The 19,422-nt window shown below is 44.8% G+C and overlaps 1 protein-coding gene across 6 annotated transcripts in view; it reads right to left on the minus strand.

Annotated features, from left to right (window-relative positions):
• Positions 1 to 19,422, minus strand: part of SLC4A4 (solute carrier family 4 member 4) — a 240,596-nt gene that overhangs the window by 7,727 nt on the left and 213,447 nt on the right. For all 6 annotated transcript variants that reach the window (XM_075420783.1, XM_075420785.1, XM_075420784.1 and 3 more), the window contains 7 exons: positions 18,397 to 18,510; positions 17,883 to 18,044; positions 12,855 to 13,033; positions 11,408 to 11,480; positions 7,739 to 7,807; positions 5,913 to 6,086; positions 3,238 to 3,399 (listed from right to left, as the gene is read on the minus strand). In XM_075420783.1, coding sequence (XP_075276898.1) covers positions 3,238 to 3,399; positions 5,913 to 6,086; positions 7,739 to 7,807; positions 11,408 to 11,480; positions 12,855 to 13,033; positions 17,883 to 18,044; positions 18,397 to 18,510 — 933 coding nt within the window. The remainder of the gene's footprint in view (positions 1 to 3,237; positions 3,400 to 5,912; positions 6,087 to 7,738; positions 7,808 to 11,407; positions 11,481 to 12,854; positions 13,034 to 17,882; positions 18,045 to 18,396; positions 18,511 to 19,422) is intronic.

Genomic DNA, 19,422 nt, shown 5'->3' on the forward strand with positions numbered 1-19,422 from the left:
AAAATAAAAGTAACTTCTCATAACCAAGGAAAGGCTGATATTGCATAACTTGGCAAAGGAAGTAAGGTGATATTTGCCAGAAACATTAACACAGCTTTGTTCCTGGAAAGAACTAGACACAGCACCGAGCAGAAAAACATTACAGAGGCCAGAGAATCGCTCTCCCTGGATCTCTTTTTTTTTAAATTATTTTTTAGGATAACTGACATCCAGTGCAGTATTTCAAACTCCAATAGCAAAATGTTTCCTCAGGAGTATTTTTACGAGGCTGAGGGATAAGCATAGCTCAACTAAAGATGCTTCCGCAGAAAAGCACTGAGGCAGTAAAGCCATCCCCAGATCCCCATCTGTTTGGGGCCATGCTGCAAGCAGAACATAAGAGCTGGAGAACCTTTCCGACATATCACCATTTCAGTGCTAATGAATAAATGTGAGAGGTCTGTGGAACAGCAGTGCTGATGCTCAGGGTCTGCTTTAAACTTCACGATCTACAATGAACAGAGAGACAGAGCAAGTATCCGCAGTTGGCAAAAATGTCCTAAGGGGAGAAGAGTCCATTACACAGCACTTCTGTCTCTGAAACTAAATATAGTAGCCCAAGATTTTTTTTTTTTCAATTGTCAGGCCTTTCTTGGATCATGCATTTTTTGACATAAAATTGGAGAGAAAACCAAGGTGCTTGAGTTTTCCTTGGGAAAACGCAGCAATTAGTTGCACTAATTCATATGTTGTAAAGACAGGCAGGAGGGAAAAATGGTGAGATTACTGAAAATCTTTCTTTGCAGCTCCTATTTTGCTGCCCCTGATTGCTGTCAAGCCCCCCGTGAGAACTTTAGGCAAGTGCTAACTAGTGCTGCGAGCAGTCTCCACTAATGCCCATTTTTGCCGTACTCGTTCACCCAACACAACTTGCATTAGTAACGCCCAGCCATTCCCTTTGCTGAACTCTCATCGGTGTATTGCCTGCCATATCCCACAGGACTAACTTTGTCGGGACACATTTCTGGAAGGGCAAGGGTGAAAATAATGAAACCAATAATGCCAAGTGCTTTACATTCAGGAAGCTGGTAAAAGCAAGTGCTGAAAAAAAAAACCCAAGAACAGTTAATCACCAACACATTGCATAAATTCTCTTACTCATTAGATCAATTACTGTACCTGAAATTCATGAAAAGCCTGAGAAGAGAGAAGATAGCTTAAAGCATACCGGAGATACAGGAGCCACGGCTCAGGATACGATGCTGCTGGATTCAAATCAGTCAAGAGGAGGGGATGGAGTCAAACCTCTGCTGACTATTCACTACGTACAGTAGGGTGTTTCCTCTAATTTTAGTTTGCACAAAATTACCTGTTGAAGGAAATCCTTGCCCTCGGCCTCACAGTTCCTGGAGAAATGATGGGAAATGGGAGCTTGCTGTCTGAAATAAGAGCCAATCCTCCCAGCTGGGCTTCAGCTTGATTGAACAAGGCGTGCAGCCAGGCCATCTCCTACAACGCTGCACCCTCACCTAAGAAATTCCTAGTTTTGTCTCTTGCAGTGTACATGCTTTATTTTAGACAGCATGTATTCTTTATAGAAAGGCCTTTGCGTATTTTCTCATCAGAACAGCCTGACTTTGTTGCCTCTAGCACAGATCTGCAGAGGTGTTATATAGCTGTCACATATAGGACTCGGGTTCTAGCTTGTCCTCCACCAGGACTGAGGTTGCCTTTTCTGTCCTCCCAACCTTGAGCAAGATGGTCTGGGGAAACTCCTGGAGCTGCCATTTTCCCACTGAGGACACCAGATGTGTTATCTAACCCACAAGGAGGGCTGATTCAGTAGATCTGCTTGCAGAAAGGATGCAGACAATACCCAGCAGAAACCCTCCAAACACACAGCGAGGCTCAACAACCCCACAGCACCCACGACCCTCTTCTTCGGTGACTGTAGTGCCACCATCAGGCTTTGCTGCAAGCAGCTCTCCTGGCAGACACACTAACCCCACTGAACTGCTTCTTGGGGAGGTTGCCATTACCTGCTTCATAACAACTGAGGAGGCCAGTGAGCACGCAGACCAACAACTGGTGCCGTTGCCGCTCTGCCATACCACACCAGGCTGCAGTCCAAACCTGGGGGCTGCGGGTTGACGACCTGGGCAGGAGGGCTTGACAAAGTGCCAGCTGACTTTACCTGCTGCCTGCCTCCTCCCAGAGTGCGACCCCTTCTCATTTGTTTCTTCTGCTGTGTTAAAATGGGACTTTTCTCCAGCTTTGGGTGATCTTACCTCTGCCTACATCATAGGAAAAGCCCTGGATGGTGACATGAGCAGAACTAGCGACACTGTGCTTAGTACTCTCCATGTAGCCTCAAATTACTAAAGCCTAGCTCCCATTTCACATTGCAAAAGGTAACGCTGACCGAGGCAGCCAGCTCTTCAAAGGCAGTTCACACTTGCAATACGAAGCGCTATATTATCAGTGTGTTTAGCACTTCAGTACAAATTTATAGGATTTGAGTTCATGCTAGATCTGGGTAGGAGAATGTTTAAAGGCACGAGGACTACATTTCTTCTTATTACATATACAGTAAAAAATAGAACAGTCTAAGGCACGTGGATCTGGTCTAGTCAGGTCACTGCACTTAGTAATGACATAAGCAGCTATGTTTCACTATTTTAGGGCATGCTGCAACCCGAGGTAGGACCAAAGAGTACACTGCAGAAGTGCATGTATGCTTTGAGAACGTTTAAGTCATGAGCATTATCAACAGAAAGCAGCCTTTCCTGCAATACGACAAGTCACATCTTTTTGTGCTTTTAAAAAGAGCAATTATAAAAATATGAAAAAAGAAAACCAGAATACATTCAGAAGTAACAGAGCTGCTGGTGAAAACCATTCTCCTCCTAAAATGTAAAAGTCAGTGACAGGGGAGAAAGGTGGAGGAGGGAAAAATGAACAAGGCAGGGTGATGAAAGGCATTCTAGTAAAGGGCATGATATCTCGGCAGGGATCTAGTGCTCTTGTGGAAGTGCAAGTACCACCCACCACAAGGCTGGTGACATCTGGAAAAGTGAAGGCAATGTAGACAGGAAGTTTTGTTTGGGGTCGATTTGCTGCAGCAGCAAAAGACTGAGCTGTCTGGCTTCAAAAGAGGCTGGAAAATCCCCAGCCCCAGAGCTGGGGAGGAGCATGGACCATCCCCTGGGATTAGCTAGCTAGAAATGAGTAATTTGACATGAGCAGAAAGCTCCTTACATCATCATTGTCACTGTCCACACTGCCCTTCTTCTTTTTCTTCTTCTTCTCGTCCTCTTTCTTTTTCTTGTCCTTTTCTGGAATGACGTCGTCAAGAAAACTTAAGTCATGTTGGGAGAAGAGGTAGTCCATGGCTTTCCTGACTGCTACAAGTGCCAAGATCTGCAAAGGCAGAGAAGGATTTCTCGGTCACATTTTACCTTCAATTGGGAACACTGTGTGCATTCCTCTTGATGCTGCTTCTTAATCCCACACACTTTAATTCTGTTTGTAAATGAACATACACAGAACAAGGTGAACACCTGCAATATCTCTATCAATTTGAAAGTCTGAACTGTGACTGCTTCACGTCAGAATAAACAGGAGCAACGTACAGAAAACGGTATGTAATCACTTAATACTGCTGTAGAAACAAGGGTCATCTTTAACATCCAACTGACAGGCATCAGGCAAAATAACAAACTAAAGAGGCAAAAAATTAGTATTTTCATTTATTTTTGGATTCAGCCTACATATGCAGGTTGACAAGGGCAGCCTGAGTAACTGTCTTCACTTTTTTCTTACCACTTCACCAGATGTAAGAATTCTTTAGAAATTAGAAAAGGGCCAAACTGTGCCCTTAGAGTTTGCAGAATAAAGTTTACCAGGATTGTGGCTGCATGAAACTGGAGGAAAAGCTTTTTCTGTGCAAGACTGCAATCAAAGGCACTGGGGAAAAAAAGCAGGGATGTGTCTGAAATGGGTGTTTACATCAATGCTGCATTTAACACCACCACCAGATGCCTATGAAGATCACGTGTATGCTTTACCAAAGGGCACACCGATAGACTGAAAGCTCGACTTGGCTACTAAAAGATATAATCCATTCCAGACAACTGAAGACTATCTTCAAGATGAAGAGTTTCTTCTGAGCAATGATGATCAATAGCATAAACAATTCCTCGGAACGGATCTTAAGTTTTGACTTGCATAACTCAAGACACGATTACAGAAGCGAGAAATTACTGGAAAGATGCCATGTAGACACCCATGAAGATCCCATTATGAATTACTTCTGTATTACAAACGCTTTTCCTTCAAATAAACACAGGTTCGGCTACTGGCAGGATCTTCACAAATTGGAAGTTTACAGTCTTTTTGTTCCTGAGTGCAAAGAACTGAGGTGTTGTCATCGAATCTAGCTACATCTAAGCTGTGACTGTACTTCTGTGGAGTTTGCACTATTATAACAAACTTAAGCAGATTTAGGGTTCACTCAGATTTTCTCATGGGCAAAGAGTGTCCAGATCTTAGATTCAGCTTTCAACAGCAGTACAACACAGCCATGAAAATGCAATGGAACAACGTGTCAGTGGGAAACGCTGATTTCTAACACCTTTATATATGCGCATGTGTCCCGGCAAGAATATCTGGAGGATTTTTTTACTTGCATCATCTTTTCTCATTTCACCAGCATCAGAGAACAAGTGCTTGTCTGTGTTCTGTTTTCTGCTTTCCCTCCTTCTCTTTCTTAAATAAGCATTGCAGTTCATAACTGTGCCCACCCACGACTGAAATTTTACTTGTCTGTAAATCTGGAACTAGGTGACATTGGGCCCAGATTTCTTAAAGGAGTTTCATAAAGCTTTGACTTTGCAGCAGTCTGACCCATCTCCAAGCCAGAGACCAGACTCTGCAGAATCTCTGTGTGTGCAGCTGTGGTCCCACTGGATCCACACTCAACCCATTTGGCCCTGTGGCCACCTTTCTGACAACTGTTCCAGCTGAGCTACAGGTCATGCACAGAGGTGGAGAAGGATCTACTTCGTGCTCCCTCATTTAGGATCCACGGTCACAGGTTTTGATGCCTGGGCAAAGTGTACCTATAAACTCCCCTTAACACTTATTTGTCTTTTATTTGGTATATGTGCCTAACTGTGTCTATAGCTCTAGCAATAATCTAAACGCGCAGAAAGCTGTGTCACTACTCCCCTTCTTTGAAGTAGAAATACTGTATCAGACTGACTGCACAATGCATGCTTAAGAAACAGTTCTTCTGTGTGATGAACATTTTATCTCTCGACAACCAAAATAAGTTTTAACATGATTCTGATATGCATTATTAGAAAGAGGGCATGCATCCTACAAACTTACATATCCTCCTCCGATATGAAACACATGAATCAACATGATTGTGTTTTTACTCAAGTTCAAGGAAGAAGACATTCTTTTTTTTGCTCTTGAATTAGCTAAACCTTTTCCTCTATTTGGCACACCTCTTAGCAGTGAGCCTCATTCTTGGTTTTGTCAATTTGTGCTATTTAAAAGCAAGAGAGACATTTTCTGTGTGGTAATTAGTGTGGACTGAGAAAGGAAAACTATGCACCTCTCGTTCACTCATGCACCTCAAGGAGAAAACACGTCAAATTTAACCTTCACAGACAGGAATGGTCAAAACTAACTACACCTTTCTGGATAAAAATTAACTTTCCAGGCTTGTTTTCCACAAGAGGATTCATGTAAAGGCAGCCACGGCAACATTGACCCGAGCAGTCTTACATCAGTGCCGCAAGGCAGAGCCCTGAGCTAGGGATTTCACAGGGAGAGGTTGGATTTGCCTGTTTATGGGAGGGTATGACCTTGCATGGAAGGTGCAGCCTGCAAAAGGGAGGAATGTGAAGCAGAACATCACCTACCATGACAGGGAATATGATAGCAGCCACGGTCGACTTAAGGATCCAGAGGAGGGCCAGGCACACCACCTGCAGGAAGGTGAACAGATGGACCCTGCGCAGCGGGACATGGCGCAGGTAAATAAAGTCAGGCTGGTGTTTTAGAGGCATCAAGAGCAGCTTCAGACGATCCATGAACTGGAAAGGAAAAGAAACAGATATTTAAATGAAACCCAGGATACACAAAAAAGAGATGCAAAAGCTTTATTCCACTATGAAGTGTGACCTTGAATCAACTTGCTTTCCTTCCATAAAAGAAACCCAGTAGAAAACTCAGCACAGCTCCTCTATCCTGACTGACTTGTGCTTAGAGCAGGGTAGGCTAAACATTTTACCTCTGTTGTCTCAAGCGAAGGTCCTAGGTCTACGCTATATTTGGCAACTGAACAGAGACACAGGAGCGAAGCATCTCAAAGCTAGGCTCTGAGGTGCCGTTATTTTAAGGAGCAGGACTCCATGTGCTCTGGTGATCAGTGCGTAAACCAAGGAATGAAGGTGTCAGTGGAAATTGCTCTGCTGGCTTCAAAAGAATGGGCCTGATCTGCTGTGGCTGTGGACAAGGGGTTTTCTCTTCAAGGGAGCACTTCATTACCCACAAAACAGAGAAAACGCAATGAATGCCCAAACTATGGTCAGCATCAGACTCTGCATTGCTTCTGCCACCCTCCCCTGCCTTGCTTCTGCCAAGGGAAGACATTCAGTATTTAAAACCAACGCTTTTCTTCCAAATAAATCAGGAGCAGCGGTCAGCAGAGGTGAGGGCAGACATCACGTTGCCAAAGAACAGAAAGGCACCTAACCGAAGTGTGAGTAAGACGGGCAGCTTTTCCGGCAGTGTCCCTTGCCCCATGCTGGACTGCATGGACTTGGAGTCAAACCAAAACTGGGGTTTCTCATCCAGTGAAAAACATCCTTGATCAGGGGCAAACAAACTGCCCAGTTCCCTCACCACCTGGGCCAGGAAACAGGGGAAATCCCCTCTAGAAGAACCAGCCCCAGGGCGAACACTACAACCCCCTCCTTGTCCCTGCCTGAATGCAGGCTTGCTGCCCGCTTGCTGAGACCACATTGATCTCACACCAGTGAATGAAAGCTGGGGCCATTTTAAAGAATACCCAAGGAAATTCTCATGGTGCTCACAGAACAGGCAGTCTTTTCCCGTTAGAGCACAACCAAACACTAAAAAGAAAGGCCACAATTAATAGGGTGCCAGAAAGCAACAAAACCAATTCCAGCTTCCTAGGGCCAACTACAGACGCTGCGCTGTGAGAAAGGCTCCTTACATAATATTTCCTCAACAACAAAGCAAGGGGCTTGGCTTCCACTCCCCAGCAAACAGCAATGTTCCCGCTCGTTAACACTGCAGAATAACCCCGCTGCCATAAATCATCTTCTCTTGTTTCCCTTCAGTCCACGACAGAGGCAGAGGACCCGAACAATCCCAGAAGGGAGCCTGGGGCCTCTGCAAGTGTACACTGCCGTCAGCATTGCTGAGCTGGGCAAGGGGCACATGGACCCCAGGTTTTCATAAAGCACCCCCCATCGCTTAGAGGGCCCAGCCCTGGCTGCCCTCCCACTCCCCTTTGGTCTCAATCTCAGGACAGCCAGCCCGCGGCAACGTTTGTAAACAGTTGCTACGCTCCCCAGGTTTCTTGGGAAGGAAAAGGAGGTGGTGAAGGAGCAGGGAAAGGCCGGGGGGTTGTGAAAGAAACCCCTCACAGTGGTTAATGATTGCCATCCTCTGGAGAAGGCCAGAAGGGAGTCTGCTCCCAGCCGTTGGAGGGACTCACCTGCACGCCATTGAGGGAAGCAACGCCCATGTAGAGGAAGACGCCATAGAGCACAGGCATGGGAATGAACTGCAGGGGGAAGAGCAGGAGAAACTGAGTGAACAACCTCCTCACAACCAATGCACCGTTAACACACGGAGGGACATATTTCCTAGACTGCTATCAACTCCAATTGCACCTACAAGTGGACAATGTGGAGTAATAAAGTGAGCAATCCTTCTGCTGTGTTTTGAGAGCCTCAAGAACATTTGTGCCACCACTGGAGGGCTGAGGAGCAGGGCAGGGGCTGAACGAGCCCTGGGCTCTCCCACTTCACTGGGACTTCGACGTCTTTCCAAGAACCGAAGTAAACGAAGTCATCCAGTGCTGGGCAGCCAGCAATTAAAGAAGAGGCAGGGTAAATAAGTTCCAGTAAGCTTCAAACTGCTTTTCACCTCTTGGTTTCTGCTGGGACTAGAAGCAGAGGTAGAGAAGAAGAAAAGGCAGCATAATCCTGTGGTATGTCCGGCTCAGCAAGCCATGGAAATCCATCCAGAAAGGACCTTCTCTTGAGTCCCACCTCAGCAATGACAGTCACACCAACCAAACCTCTGACCGCTCCATCTTTCGCTCACATTAATCCACAACCATTCACAAACACAGAACCGTGAGTTACTTTAATCACCACCAGGAATTGTCCTTTCAAATATCAATTTCTGCTCCTTCAAGAGCTAAGAGCTGCCCATTCCTCCATCACTGGTCCTGCCATCGGGGACACCCACCTTCGGAAGCGAGGAAGGCGCATGGTGACAACACACTCGCTCCCCAGAACGAGTGTCTGTCCCTCCGACCTGAAGCACAGAGCCTTCCTCAATGGCAACAGCCACCGCGCGGCTGCCAAGAGGAGGAAATGCTCCTCGGCTCCGCGACAAAGCCATGCACGGCCAGCAGCGCGTGACGCGAATGGGAATGCTTGGGCACAAACTGCACGCAGGGGCTGAATGACGGCCTTTGTGCGATTCCCTTGAACCCAAGGAGGACAGAAAGGGCTCTGCTACCACCGCCGAAGGAAACCCTTCGTGCAGTGACGGGCAGCTGCCACTGAACGGCAGCCGCAGCGCAGCCAAGGCTCCCACGCAACCTTCTGCAGCACTGTCTTCCAACCTGGGCATGTAGCTCATTAACGAGGCAGATAACAGGGCAGTTACTCAATGTTTTATCGTATTCCCCACCACATGATTCATCGTTTACTGGGTCAGAACGAGGAGACAAGATAATATCTCCTCCAGCACATTGGGTGGGAGGCTTTCAGAGTTTAGTTTTCTCGTTCATTTACATTGCTCTCTTTCCATCCCCTTCTACTTATTTCTGTTCTTCTAAAAAAAAGAAAAAAGTCCAAGTATTGTTTTACCATTCCATGATAATCAATCCTGTAAATCATCCCTAGGTGAAACTTCAGTACATTAGCCTGCAGAGTAGCAGGCGGTGCTTTCATTTTAGAAGGCTTCTTTTGGCAAAATATTCACTAACTACGGGGTTGCTGGCTTAGGCACTCCGAGCAAACCTGCTGCTAGCCAACAGAATTAAAAATGTATTTATAGGAAAGTGCCTGTCATTATCCTAGCAGGGCCGAGGATGTTTCTGTGGAGATCTGCCATAACTGCGCAGAAACATCAGCGACGTTCAAAACCAGCACAAACACTGCAAAATCCACAGAAAACAAAGATGAGATTATTCTGTGGATTGCCTGTTTTATTGAATTTGGGATTGTTAGTGTTCAATTTGCCACTGGCACGAGAAGACTTCAGTGTTCTGCAATGCATTTAGCAAAGCAGTTCTCTCGAGCAGGAGACCCTGCCACTGGAGTTTGTTAAAGGTCCTGAAACGCTGCCAGGTACTTCTCGCTGGCACGTGGGCAAGGAGCGTGCCGATTTATCCTCAGGCATCCTCCCATGAGGATCTTCCCCATACACATTCTTAGGGGAAGCACAGACAAATAATTAACGAATGAAGCAATAACAGGGGAAATAATAGACCCCAGTGGAATAGAGGAAGAGAGATCTTGCAGGGAAAGGTCATATGAACCAACAAACACAATTATTACAATCAGGCATTAAATCAAGGGCATGGAAATGCCTGTTTGTGCCTGTTACCAAGACACAAACATTCGCTAGTTGTAAAAACAACCTTGGAAATCAAGAACAGGAACACACGGACTTTGTAAAGCCACCTTCTCCACTTTATACGCAGGCAGCATCATTGCTCTCTGCCTGCCTCCTGCCTTTCAGGCTTCACATCTAACTGTGCCTCATGGCTCCTGTGGCTTCCAACCTCCTTGTGACCAAAAACTCATTCACCTCCTCCAGAAACACTTCTCCAGACATCAGTCTGCTGCTTCACAGAGTTACGATGCATGGTGCCACTGTTTCAGTACATAAGTTGCTGTTTTGACATCTTCTGCTCGTACCACTGGTCTACAGATCCACGGAGATGGACTGCTGCAGCTGACATCTTGTTGTACAGTATGCCTGCACCTGGTGCCACTGAAGTCATCATCCCTGAAGAACGCAGCATCCTCCACACAGATAAGCAGGTTTTCCAGTGTCGTCGTGTGATCTGATGATCCACTAAGGTTGCGTTTCTCTGTGGCTACATGCCAACAAATTTCAGGTCTTGGAAAATAGCTACCTGCCTAGATTAAATGGTACATCAGCAGCACATCTGTCTAGAGCCTTGTCTAAACTCACAAGAAAAAAAATTCAGGAGATTAAGAAATCACATTTAATGGCACTGCTTCCTCCAGAGATACGTTTCCATACTGCTGAGCTAGGCATCGCTTCTGAGCGATAAGGGATGTACTGTTTTCGAAGGATCCAGCCTAAAAAAGTGAAGATTTGATTGTTGTGCTGACTTTTTAAAAAAAGCCAGGCAAGCTGCAGGAGCCTCGCACTGCTGAGGTGTGTGCCTTAGCAGCTGCACCAGGCAGGGTACAGCTCTACTATGGTAGTGGGAATGGTCCCAAAGATTTTTGGCCAAAACCGTACCCATGGACTAATAGCATCAGCTGTAAGCTCTGCTCACTGCCACCAGTTCTGTGTATCACATCAAAAAAGCCTCCTCACAGTGGGCCACACACACAGCCTATGGGTGAACACCAAACGAAGAATTTCTTCAGGTATACATGTTGTGTGCACACTGAAGTAAATGCAAATGTAGTTTTTAAACTACTTATCCGTCTGCTAACCCATGTCTTCCACACAGCAACTCTCCTGCATGGACAATCACCCTTTCTTCATGCCATTAGCTGGCTCTCAAGCTTTAGCCACAATTCATTTTCTATAAAACACAGGCATATCAGAAGTGTAAGAGTGCAAAATAAAAAGAAACCTAACTTAATGCAAATACGGAAGAAAAAAAATCTTAAAATGAAAGAAACCACAGCCCCCATGACCACCAGCCCTGAACTTTGTCACTACTACTATCTAGCACAATCCAAGGATATTTTTTCCTTCCAAGAGGTTTGTATTTAAGCTTCTATAAAATTGTACAACCGCATCAGTAATTCTCACTAATCTCCTTTTCCACACTTCAATTATGAGCTTTTTTAGTAGCATAAAAGTAGGCTGACAGTTGCTGTGGCCCTTCTTCAGCTGTGTGAGCAGAAAAGCGCAGAAAAGGTGATGTCCTTACCTTTAGGATGGGAGCCATGAAGACAGACACACCAGTCAGAATGAAAACGATGAATCCAGTGACTCTCTGCTCCCTGAAACAAAATCACTGGGTGAACAGGATGACTTCAGCTTTCATTCTGGTTTTATTCCCTCTCAGAGTAGTCAAAACCAACATAAAGCCTGACAACTCCTTTTTGCAGCCACATTTTCAAAGCAGACTGGCAATTGCAGGCTGACAGCATCAGGCAGTTATCTTGATCCTGACCAAGACTCATACACCTCTTTTTTTCAAACCCCAGATTGGTTTTTGTATGCTGCCTTAGCGCCGCTGTTTGTGGATCAACAGAGCACTGCTACTGAGTAAAGAGGAGAGTGTTTACATGTTAAACATCAGAAACCGTTAACTAACAATCCAAATTCTCTGCATGGCAGTATTTATAGCATGCAAATAGGTAATAAATCATTAGCTCTCCACTCTTAGATTAGTGGCATATTTTGAGCCCTGGTCATAGTAGTCCAGCAGTTGGATAAATGGTCCAGGCCTTCGTGGGGTGCTGAACACGTGCCTTCATTGGCACCACAGCTGCTCCCTACATCCAAAAACACCTTCATCAGTAATATTCCAGAGTACTGAAAGTTAGGCCATTAAATTTCTATTCAGCCGCCTAAACAAATGGCCTGATTTCCAGAAGTGCTCCTACCAAACACTTCAGATAACTTAATTAAGGCAACCAAATGCAGAAAAAATTGCTTGACTAAGTAGAGCTGATTGCTCTACGCATGACAGGCTTACATTTTTTACCATTACGTTTGCCAGTGAATGCCTGTCTAATTTCCACAGATAAGGAAATCTTCAGTAAATTTGTCTCCTTTCTCTAACACTGGAAAACTGCATCTGATCTGGCCGAATATACTTTTGAGGAGTTACACAGAGATTTGTCCAAGGAATTGCCAGAGACCTGCACTGCTAAATCTCACAGCCAGGTTTGGAATTACGAAGAAAGTAGCACGAAATTCTTTGTGACAACTTTGCAATGCTCCATGGGCACCAGAGCTTGTTCTGAAAAGCTTTGTGTATTTTGGGGTGACCTCAACATGCTTGCCCAAAGCAGACCAAGCAATGGTCTAAGCTCCAGTGTGAAGTTTCCTTCCTCTCCTCTTTTCGGTCCCACACATTTGCACAGGCTCTCCCCTATCTACAGGCACACATGTAGTACAACAGTTTTCTTCCTTTTCAAGAAGGAGTATTTGCAGAAGGGCTATGCCAGATAAACTTCTAACTGCATATATCCTCTGTGGACAAAAAAAGCTGTAAGAAAGCACAGCTGATCTGAAGATTTACAGCAAATCTAAGAGCTATTCCCCCTGAAACTCTCCACGTGTCCTGCTCAAAGCAAGACCATTTATAGTACAAACAGATCTTAGCAGGCAAACAAGGCAATTAAGGCCTTTCTGGCTTGACATACCTCACTCCCAAAAACTTGGGCTGTTCTCCAGGGGCTGAAGTTTCCGTCTCCATCTTCAAGCTGTCAATATGAGCAATGGAGATCACGGTAGCAGCAACATACCAGGGGAGACCCATAAAGGAGCATACGATCATCAGAATGGCCACCCAGAACAAATCCAGATGATACCCAGCACCTTTCTGTGAAGGGAGACAGACAACTTTCAGCTTAATTATTCTAAATACCTACAGAACAGCCAGGGCTCTGGCCCAGGGGCAAAGGCACACCAAACAAGCAGCATCTTTTGGCCTACAGAAATTGTCATAAGAAATAGCAGAGTAGGACATATTGCTCTTTAAAGGACAAATTACCTGCTGCCACAGGGAAAACAGGTAGGAGCTACAGTTCTGACAAGCTCTGAAAACAGCAGCATGCAGTAAGCATAGGAGAGCAGCAGACGCACAAGCAGTCTGGCAAAAGACCAAGCACCTTGTGTACGCTATATGGTGCCTGGAGGTTGAGTTGGTACAAGCCAAGCCCTGCAATCAGTCAAATAGTTCTTTACATAGGTACTTGACACAGCAGACCATGAGTTAAAGACAATCAGAGAGCATCACCTTCACCAAAAAACATTTGGCGAGATACACATTCTTATCTTGCAAACAGTATAAGCAAGCTCTCAATATATATCTCTCTGTATTTTTTTATATATATATACACACACATATCTTAGTTATAATGGGTTTATATATTGTTCTGAAAGCTCTGCATTGCCTCTTAAAAACCAAAAACGAAACCCCATTATAAAGTGCTATTTTTGTAATGATGCATTCCCATTTTGTTAATGAGGTAACACAGTGACAAGAAATCCAATGCCCAGCACCATCCCGCCCTGCTGCTGCCTCCTGCAGCACGTGCAAAAACTTGCTGGCCCATTTTCACAGCATGAGACAGCTGCAGCAGCAACTGTTTGGAGAGGGTGAGTGGGTGGACGGTCATCTGTAAAGCAGGAGAGTGGCTTGCCATGGTGTGAGCCATTTGTCCTACTGCTCTGCTATGAGCACACAGGACTTCTTTTGACGTGCTGGAAGGCCAAGATCAGTACATTTGTGCACCAAGTCATCTTGCGGCTGTGTAAGTGACAGCTTGGATCTGCACAGAGCTTTAAACACTCAAACCACCCTTTAAAACCAGCCCAAAGCCTAATTTTAATTTTAAGCAGCTGTTGTAAGTAACTGTGTAGTGTCAGTGTAATGACTTAATGAAGCCTACCTGAAAGCAATCTTACAGAAATATGGTGCCTACCTAAATGTAACTTTTGCCATTTGCTGCCTCAGAGTGAGATCTGAACTCCTGTATTTAGGATAGGAAGCAACTGCGGGATCTCACAGTGGGGACTTCACAACTGGTCTGAGCCCTGCCGATCGTGTCTGGTGCTGGAGGCATCTTCCTCGGCACTCAACTCTAGGCTCTCTTGGGGAAAGCAACAAGAACAGCTGATGGGCTCATACCCTATGGAAAGCTGCCCTCATTCTTTACTGCTTTTTAAAGACCTCTGATCTCCTACTTTTAAAATCCTTTAATGATCCAACACAGGAAAATCCACCAGCCACAAGGGCCAAGAGAAGTGAAGAAACAAAAGAGCCACCAAAGAAAGAGATCTTCAGAAAAACACTAGACAAATCTCTAAGGTTTGCTATTTTAAAGAAGATTAACCTTTTTTTAATCCTGTTCAGTTTGATTTTATTGGAAAGAACAAATGATCTGGACCTACTTGGTGACCCAGGAGGGAAAGCAACCCAGCTTGTCTTGAATGGTCCTCGTTGTTTTCCTCATATGTGCGCTGCTTACCTTGGCTGGCCAGCAGCACTGTGACAGGCATTCAGTGACATCCTGCCAATACTTTAGCAAGGCACTAGCAGGAAAAAATCCATCCTTCTTTCAGCCTACAGTAGATTTCATGTACAGAGGTATTTTTTGGTGCAAAGTAGCAGGATCGGACTTGAGAACCCCCAATTAAACAAAAGCACGTGCTCACAACCATAACAAAGGAAGCAGGAAATAATTATTTTATATTAAACAGTACTTTGCTGGAGCGTTTATACCTTGTTACTAAAAAAGCATACCCAGTGCTGATAGCATAACCATGTTCAGTGCCTGTAAGCTGAAGAGATGAGGGGCCTCTTCTTCATGGGGGAAAAACAGTGAATATATTCTTTCAGTGATTACAAAAATGGCATGTCTGCTTAGTTAGGTGCAGGAGACAGACCTAAAACTGAGACATGTCAATGATTAGTCTCCCCCCGCAGAAGATCTGGGCACAGTACTGAATATATCTGCCCTGATCCAGGTGGCAAAAAGCGATGTTCTGAGGGCTGTTTTTTTTTAAACCAGCCCCGTAAAACCATCAGCCAGCTCCCACCACTGTGCGCAACAAACCTTTCCCATTCCCTGTTACTCTGACCTTCTCCTCCAGGTCAGGCTCAGGATGGTCTTCAATCACACATCTGTTGTCTAATGTCCACAGTGACCATATGAATTTAAACTTCCTCCTCTGTTTCAAGCAAAAACTCTATTCACATTTCCAACAGCTCTCAATATAACTGCTGAAGCAGATATCTAAATAATGATCCAGCATTACCCACGTTTTGAGGGAGTCTTTACTCTCATGGGTCAGACCACTTGAAACGTGTCCTGTTAGCAGGAAGGGAGAGTCTTCTTTTACAGGAATTTAATATTTTTCAATAGAACTGACCGTGCAGGGAAAGGAATAACCCTACAGGCACGAAAAACTGCGTAGTGCTGGTCTGGAAAGTTTATTTTAAAAATATTACTACATCCTAGGCTGTTATAAGTCAGCAGATATAAAGCTCTTCTTTAAATAACATCCAACTGTGGCTATGCCCTTGGTATGTCCCAAATCTCTTCAGCTTATTGCTTGTATTTTATAACACTGTACAGCAACACAGCTACCATACTTGGGCCATCTCTGGCCATACCCACCACAGGTGGGGTCCTGCGATTGCCCCGGTGCCCCAAAGCCTTCTTCAGAGTGGCCGACAGCCACACCGACATGCTGTGTCCATTCAGGCACAGCTGTGACATAAAGAGACCTTGTTCTGCCGATGGCTGGGAACACCCACCAGCAATGGTAAACACAGTACATGATAAACACAGTAACAGAGGCTTGTCAGATCCAGAGAAGCTTTGCTCATTGTGATAAGGGGAGAGAGATTTGGGCTTGGATGCAATAACGAAGTGTTGTGCAAATTAAAATTAGGTCTCAGCTCAGGTCAAAGCAGAGCTCCTGAGAGAGGAGGCCCTTCCAAGCTCACAGCCTCTCCTCACTACAAGCTTGAGCTCCCAAAAATGGGCACTCTGCAGACCTGTGCAAGACCTGGTGGACTCACTCTGGCCACCCTTGTTTTCCTTTCCATGACAATGCATCAGATTGATGAAGCATCCCCTTATAGTCTATGACAGAAGTGCAGCAAAAAAGCTGACAACAATCACAAAGTAACTTTCTCTCCTTAAAAACAGCAGCAGAGGACAGGGAATAGGCCTGTGTCTTTGAGGGAGGAAGGTGGTAGGAAGAAAAGTAGATGTTAAAAGTCATTTGATGCTAGTGGAGAGGTTGGAGTTAGCTGGACTTCAGTCTGGGACTAGTTTCTCCAAAGAACTGGAGTCTGTGAGGTGAATGGCCATTTGGAAGCACCAGCACTACCAAAACCCAGCAGTTTTGCACACCAGCTGTAAGGCAGCAAGCAATCAGACTCTTCTGCTAGCCCCAATCATATTCCTGAATGCCTTGTTCAAAAAAATGCCAGAAAGAACATCGGTGAAGCACCCTCACTGCAAACCATCCTATCCTTCCTAGGTGTTCCTTAACATCAGACCTGGGGACTTGTTTTAAAGGAATGAACAATTTTGTAGTATGTATAACCATATCTGCTGGACACAGCGGACAGCATGTGCTTACCCTACACAAGCAAACATCCAGAATGACAGACATCAACTTTTCTCCCCAGCTTCTGACTGCGTTTAATTTAATGATTTCTTGCCTCCTGCTCAAAAAGCAGAGCGCACCAGACAGATGAGTAAAGCGGACAAGCGTATAACTTTGTGGATAGACACGCATCCTCTTTCCTTTCCTAATTCTTCAAATGGAGAAGTCTTGCAGAATTACCAAGGCAAATGACACCTCCTGAGGCCAGGGCCAGTAGATTCTGAAATTAACTTCATCCAGCCCTCTACTAAGGTAGACAGTACTACCACCACGAACAGAATTTCAGGGGCAGCAAGGTTACGAAGGCAGCTAAGATGTTGTTCCCACCAGTGTTCTTTACAAGGCAAGCTTTGACTAGCCTATACTTGGAAGTTTCCTTTGCCGTCCTCCAGTGTTTACAGTTGGAGAGTGAAGCTCTTGCAAGGAAAGATCAAAATATTGTAAAGATTTTAAGAAATGTTTTGCCTTTATGTTGACGTGAAAATGGGCTTTAAACAAAAGTTCTGCCTCTCAAAGGGGGGCTGCTCTAATTTCTTCTGGCTCTAGCCATGTCTTTGCCAGATGAGCAGTGGGTAGGATGTGATGAGTCTAAGTCCTTTCGTTCCCCGAGAAAGGAAGCGGTAGCTGGCTGGTTTTGTGAAATCCAGCTGTTCCTGGCACGGAACCTGTTTGGAAAGCAAAAGGGAGGAGCAATCCCAAAGCTTCTCATGTGGGAATGCTTCAGGCCGCACGATGGTGAAGCCAATCAAAATTACTAAGTGCTCACTGAACGAGACATTGCAAGTCGGCCCAGCACTGGGCTCTTGCTTCAGGAGGAAGGCAAATGCTGTTTGTGCAACACTGAGGATTTTCAACCGAATCAGCAGTTTTCCTGGCAAAAACTCTACGCTAGTCAACTACATAAATATTGTTGTTAAATACCAGCAATGACGTTTCTGAGGTGGCATGTACATTCAACACTGCCACGGGCCCTCCTCCATCTCTAGCACAGAAAAAGCACCAGGCAGCTCTCCACACACATGCAAGACACAAAGCACACCCACCTTGAGCTTGTGCTCCTTCCTGTTGACGATGACAGCTGTGATTTGCTGGTCCATGAAGATGAGGATAGTCACCAGCAGTGCAGGGATGGCTGCTGCCAGGTACACCCACCATGGGTTCCCTCCAAAAGGTGGGATAAACCAACCCCTCTCGAGACTGGTTGGCTTTTAAGGGCAAGGAAAAGAAAGCTTGCATTAGAGCTGCAATATAGGAGTGATGACATCCTAAACACACTTGTACTTCCAGCAATGGGGCTACAGGGAGGCACTTGAGGTTTGTGAAAAATTCATCCCTCCCATTAACAGCAACAAAAGGTTCAAAGTATGGAGGCAGGATTTAGGAGATAAAATGGCCAACCAAAATGATGCTAGTAAAAAGGATATCATCTGAGTAAAATGGTCCTTTCCAGATAGCTGACCACTTTCCTGTTTTGAGGACAAGTCATTTTATACAGGGCAGATGGGTGGAAAAGGGAACCTCTTCCAAAGGCCACCAAACAAGCTGACAACGACGTACCTTGAATTCACTTGGCACAATTAGTTTTGGTGTGTCCACACCTACCAGGGCATCTATTCCACAGAAAATCAAAATGGATAAGATAATGGCAAAGTCACTGATGAGCTTCCGGGCCTGAAACAGAAGTTGATATAACAGCAGTTAGCACTATGAAGCACCATTTCACCCACTTTTTAGTTTCTATCTGGTACTCCAGGCTTGCATTTGGTGGCAATACAAGCTCATCGTTTCTTCTTTGGTAGAACAAAGGTGTGCACTGCCATGTCTGGGTACCATTTGCCTAAATCTGCCTTGGTACTTTATTGCATTGTCTGAAAGCCAAAAAATTAAGCCTAAAAGGAGGCATGAAAACTAGCCCAAGGAAAAAGAAAACTGCTTTGTAAGAAACTGCCATGTGAATTCTTCAAGGCAGTCTCACTGATGTTACATTTGACAGCAGCCAACAACCACTGGTACGGAGACCTAGTTCCGTTGCAGCAGAGTCTAGAGACTTTTCAGGATCAGCTTCCAATATTAACAGATATTGAACATTTACAAATAAACCTAAAAAAATAGTGACTTTTTTAGACATACAAAATATTGTCTCCTTTTGTCTGCCTTCTGATCTCTGATTCTTTATGGTCCACATATTCATGTTTTGCTATGTAGGGTCAGAGACTGCTTTTTTGACATGAGTCAAGCTTCTCGTGTCATCACAGGATTACTAAGGTATGTGGCTTTAACAAAAAATACTGTGTTATCTCCAGATTCCATTCTTTTAATATGATTTTGTAATGCAGATTAAAACAAAAAATGTGAAAGGGAAGAAATGGTTATTTTACACCAGACAATGGAAACACTCACAAACTTCCCTTCAGAAGACGGGAAGACCCAAACTTCCACAACAGATGAGATGTTCTGTATGATTGGCAGAGATTACATTGTTTTCTGTTCAAGTAATAAACCAACCTAAACAGACAGGAAAACAAACTAGGCTTCTCAGCTAAATCCTCAACATGTCCTAAGAGTACAACATTCTTGAAGTCA

This window comes from Opisthocomus hoazin, chromosome 5 (assembly GCF_030867145.1).
Source record: "Opisthocomus hoazin isolate bOpiHoa1 chromosome 5, bOpiHoa1.hap1, whole genome shotgun sequence".
Lineage (NCBI taxonomy): Eukaryota > Metazoa > Chordata > Aves > Opisthocomiformes > Opisthocomidae > Opisthocomus > Opisthocomus hoazin.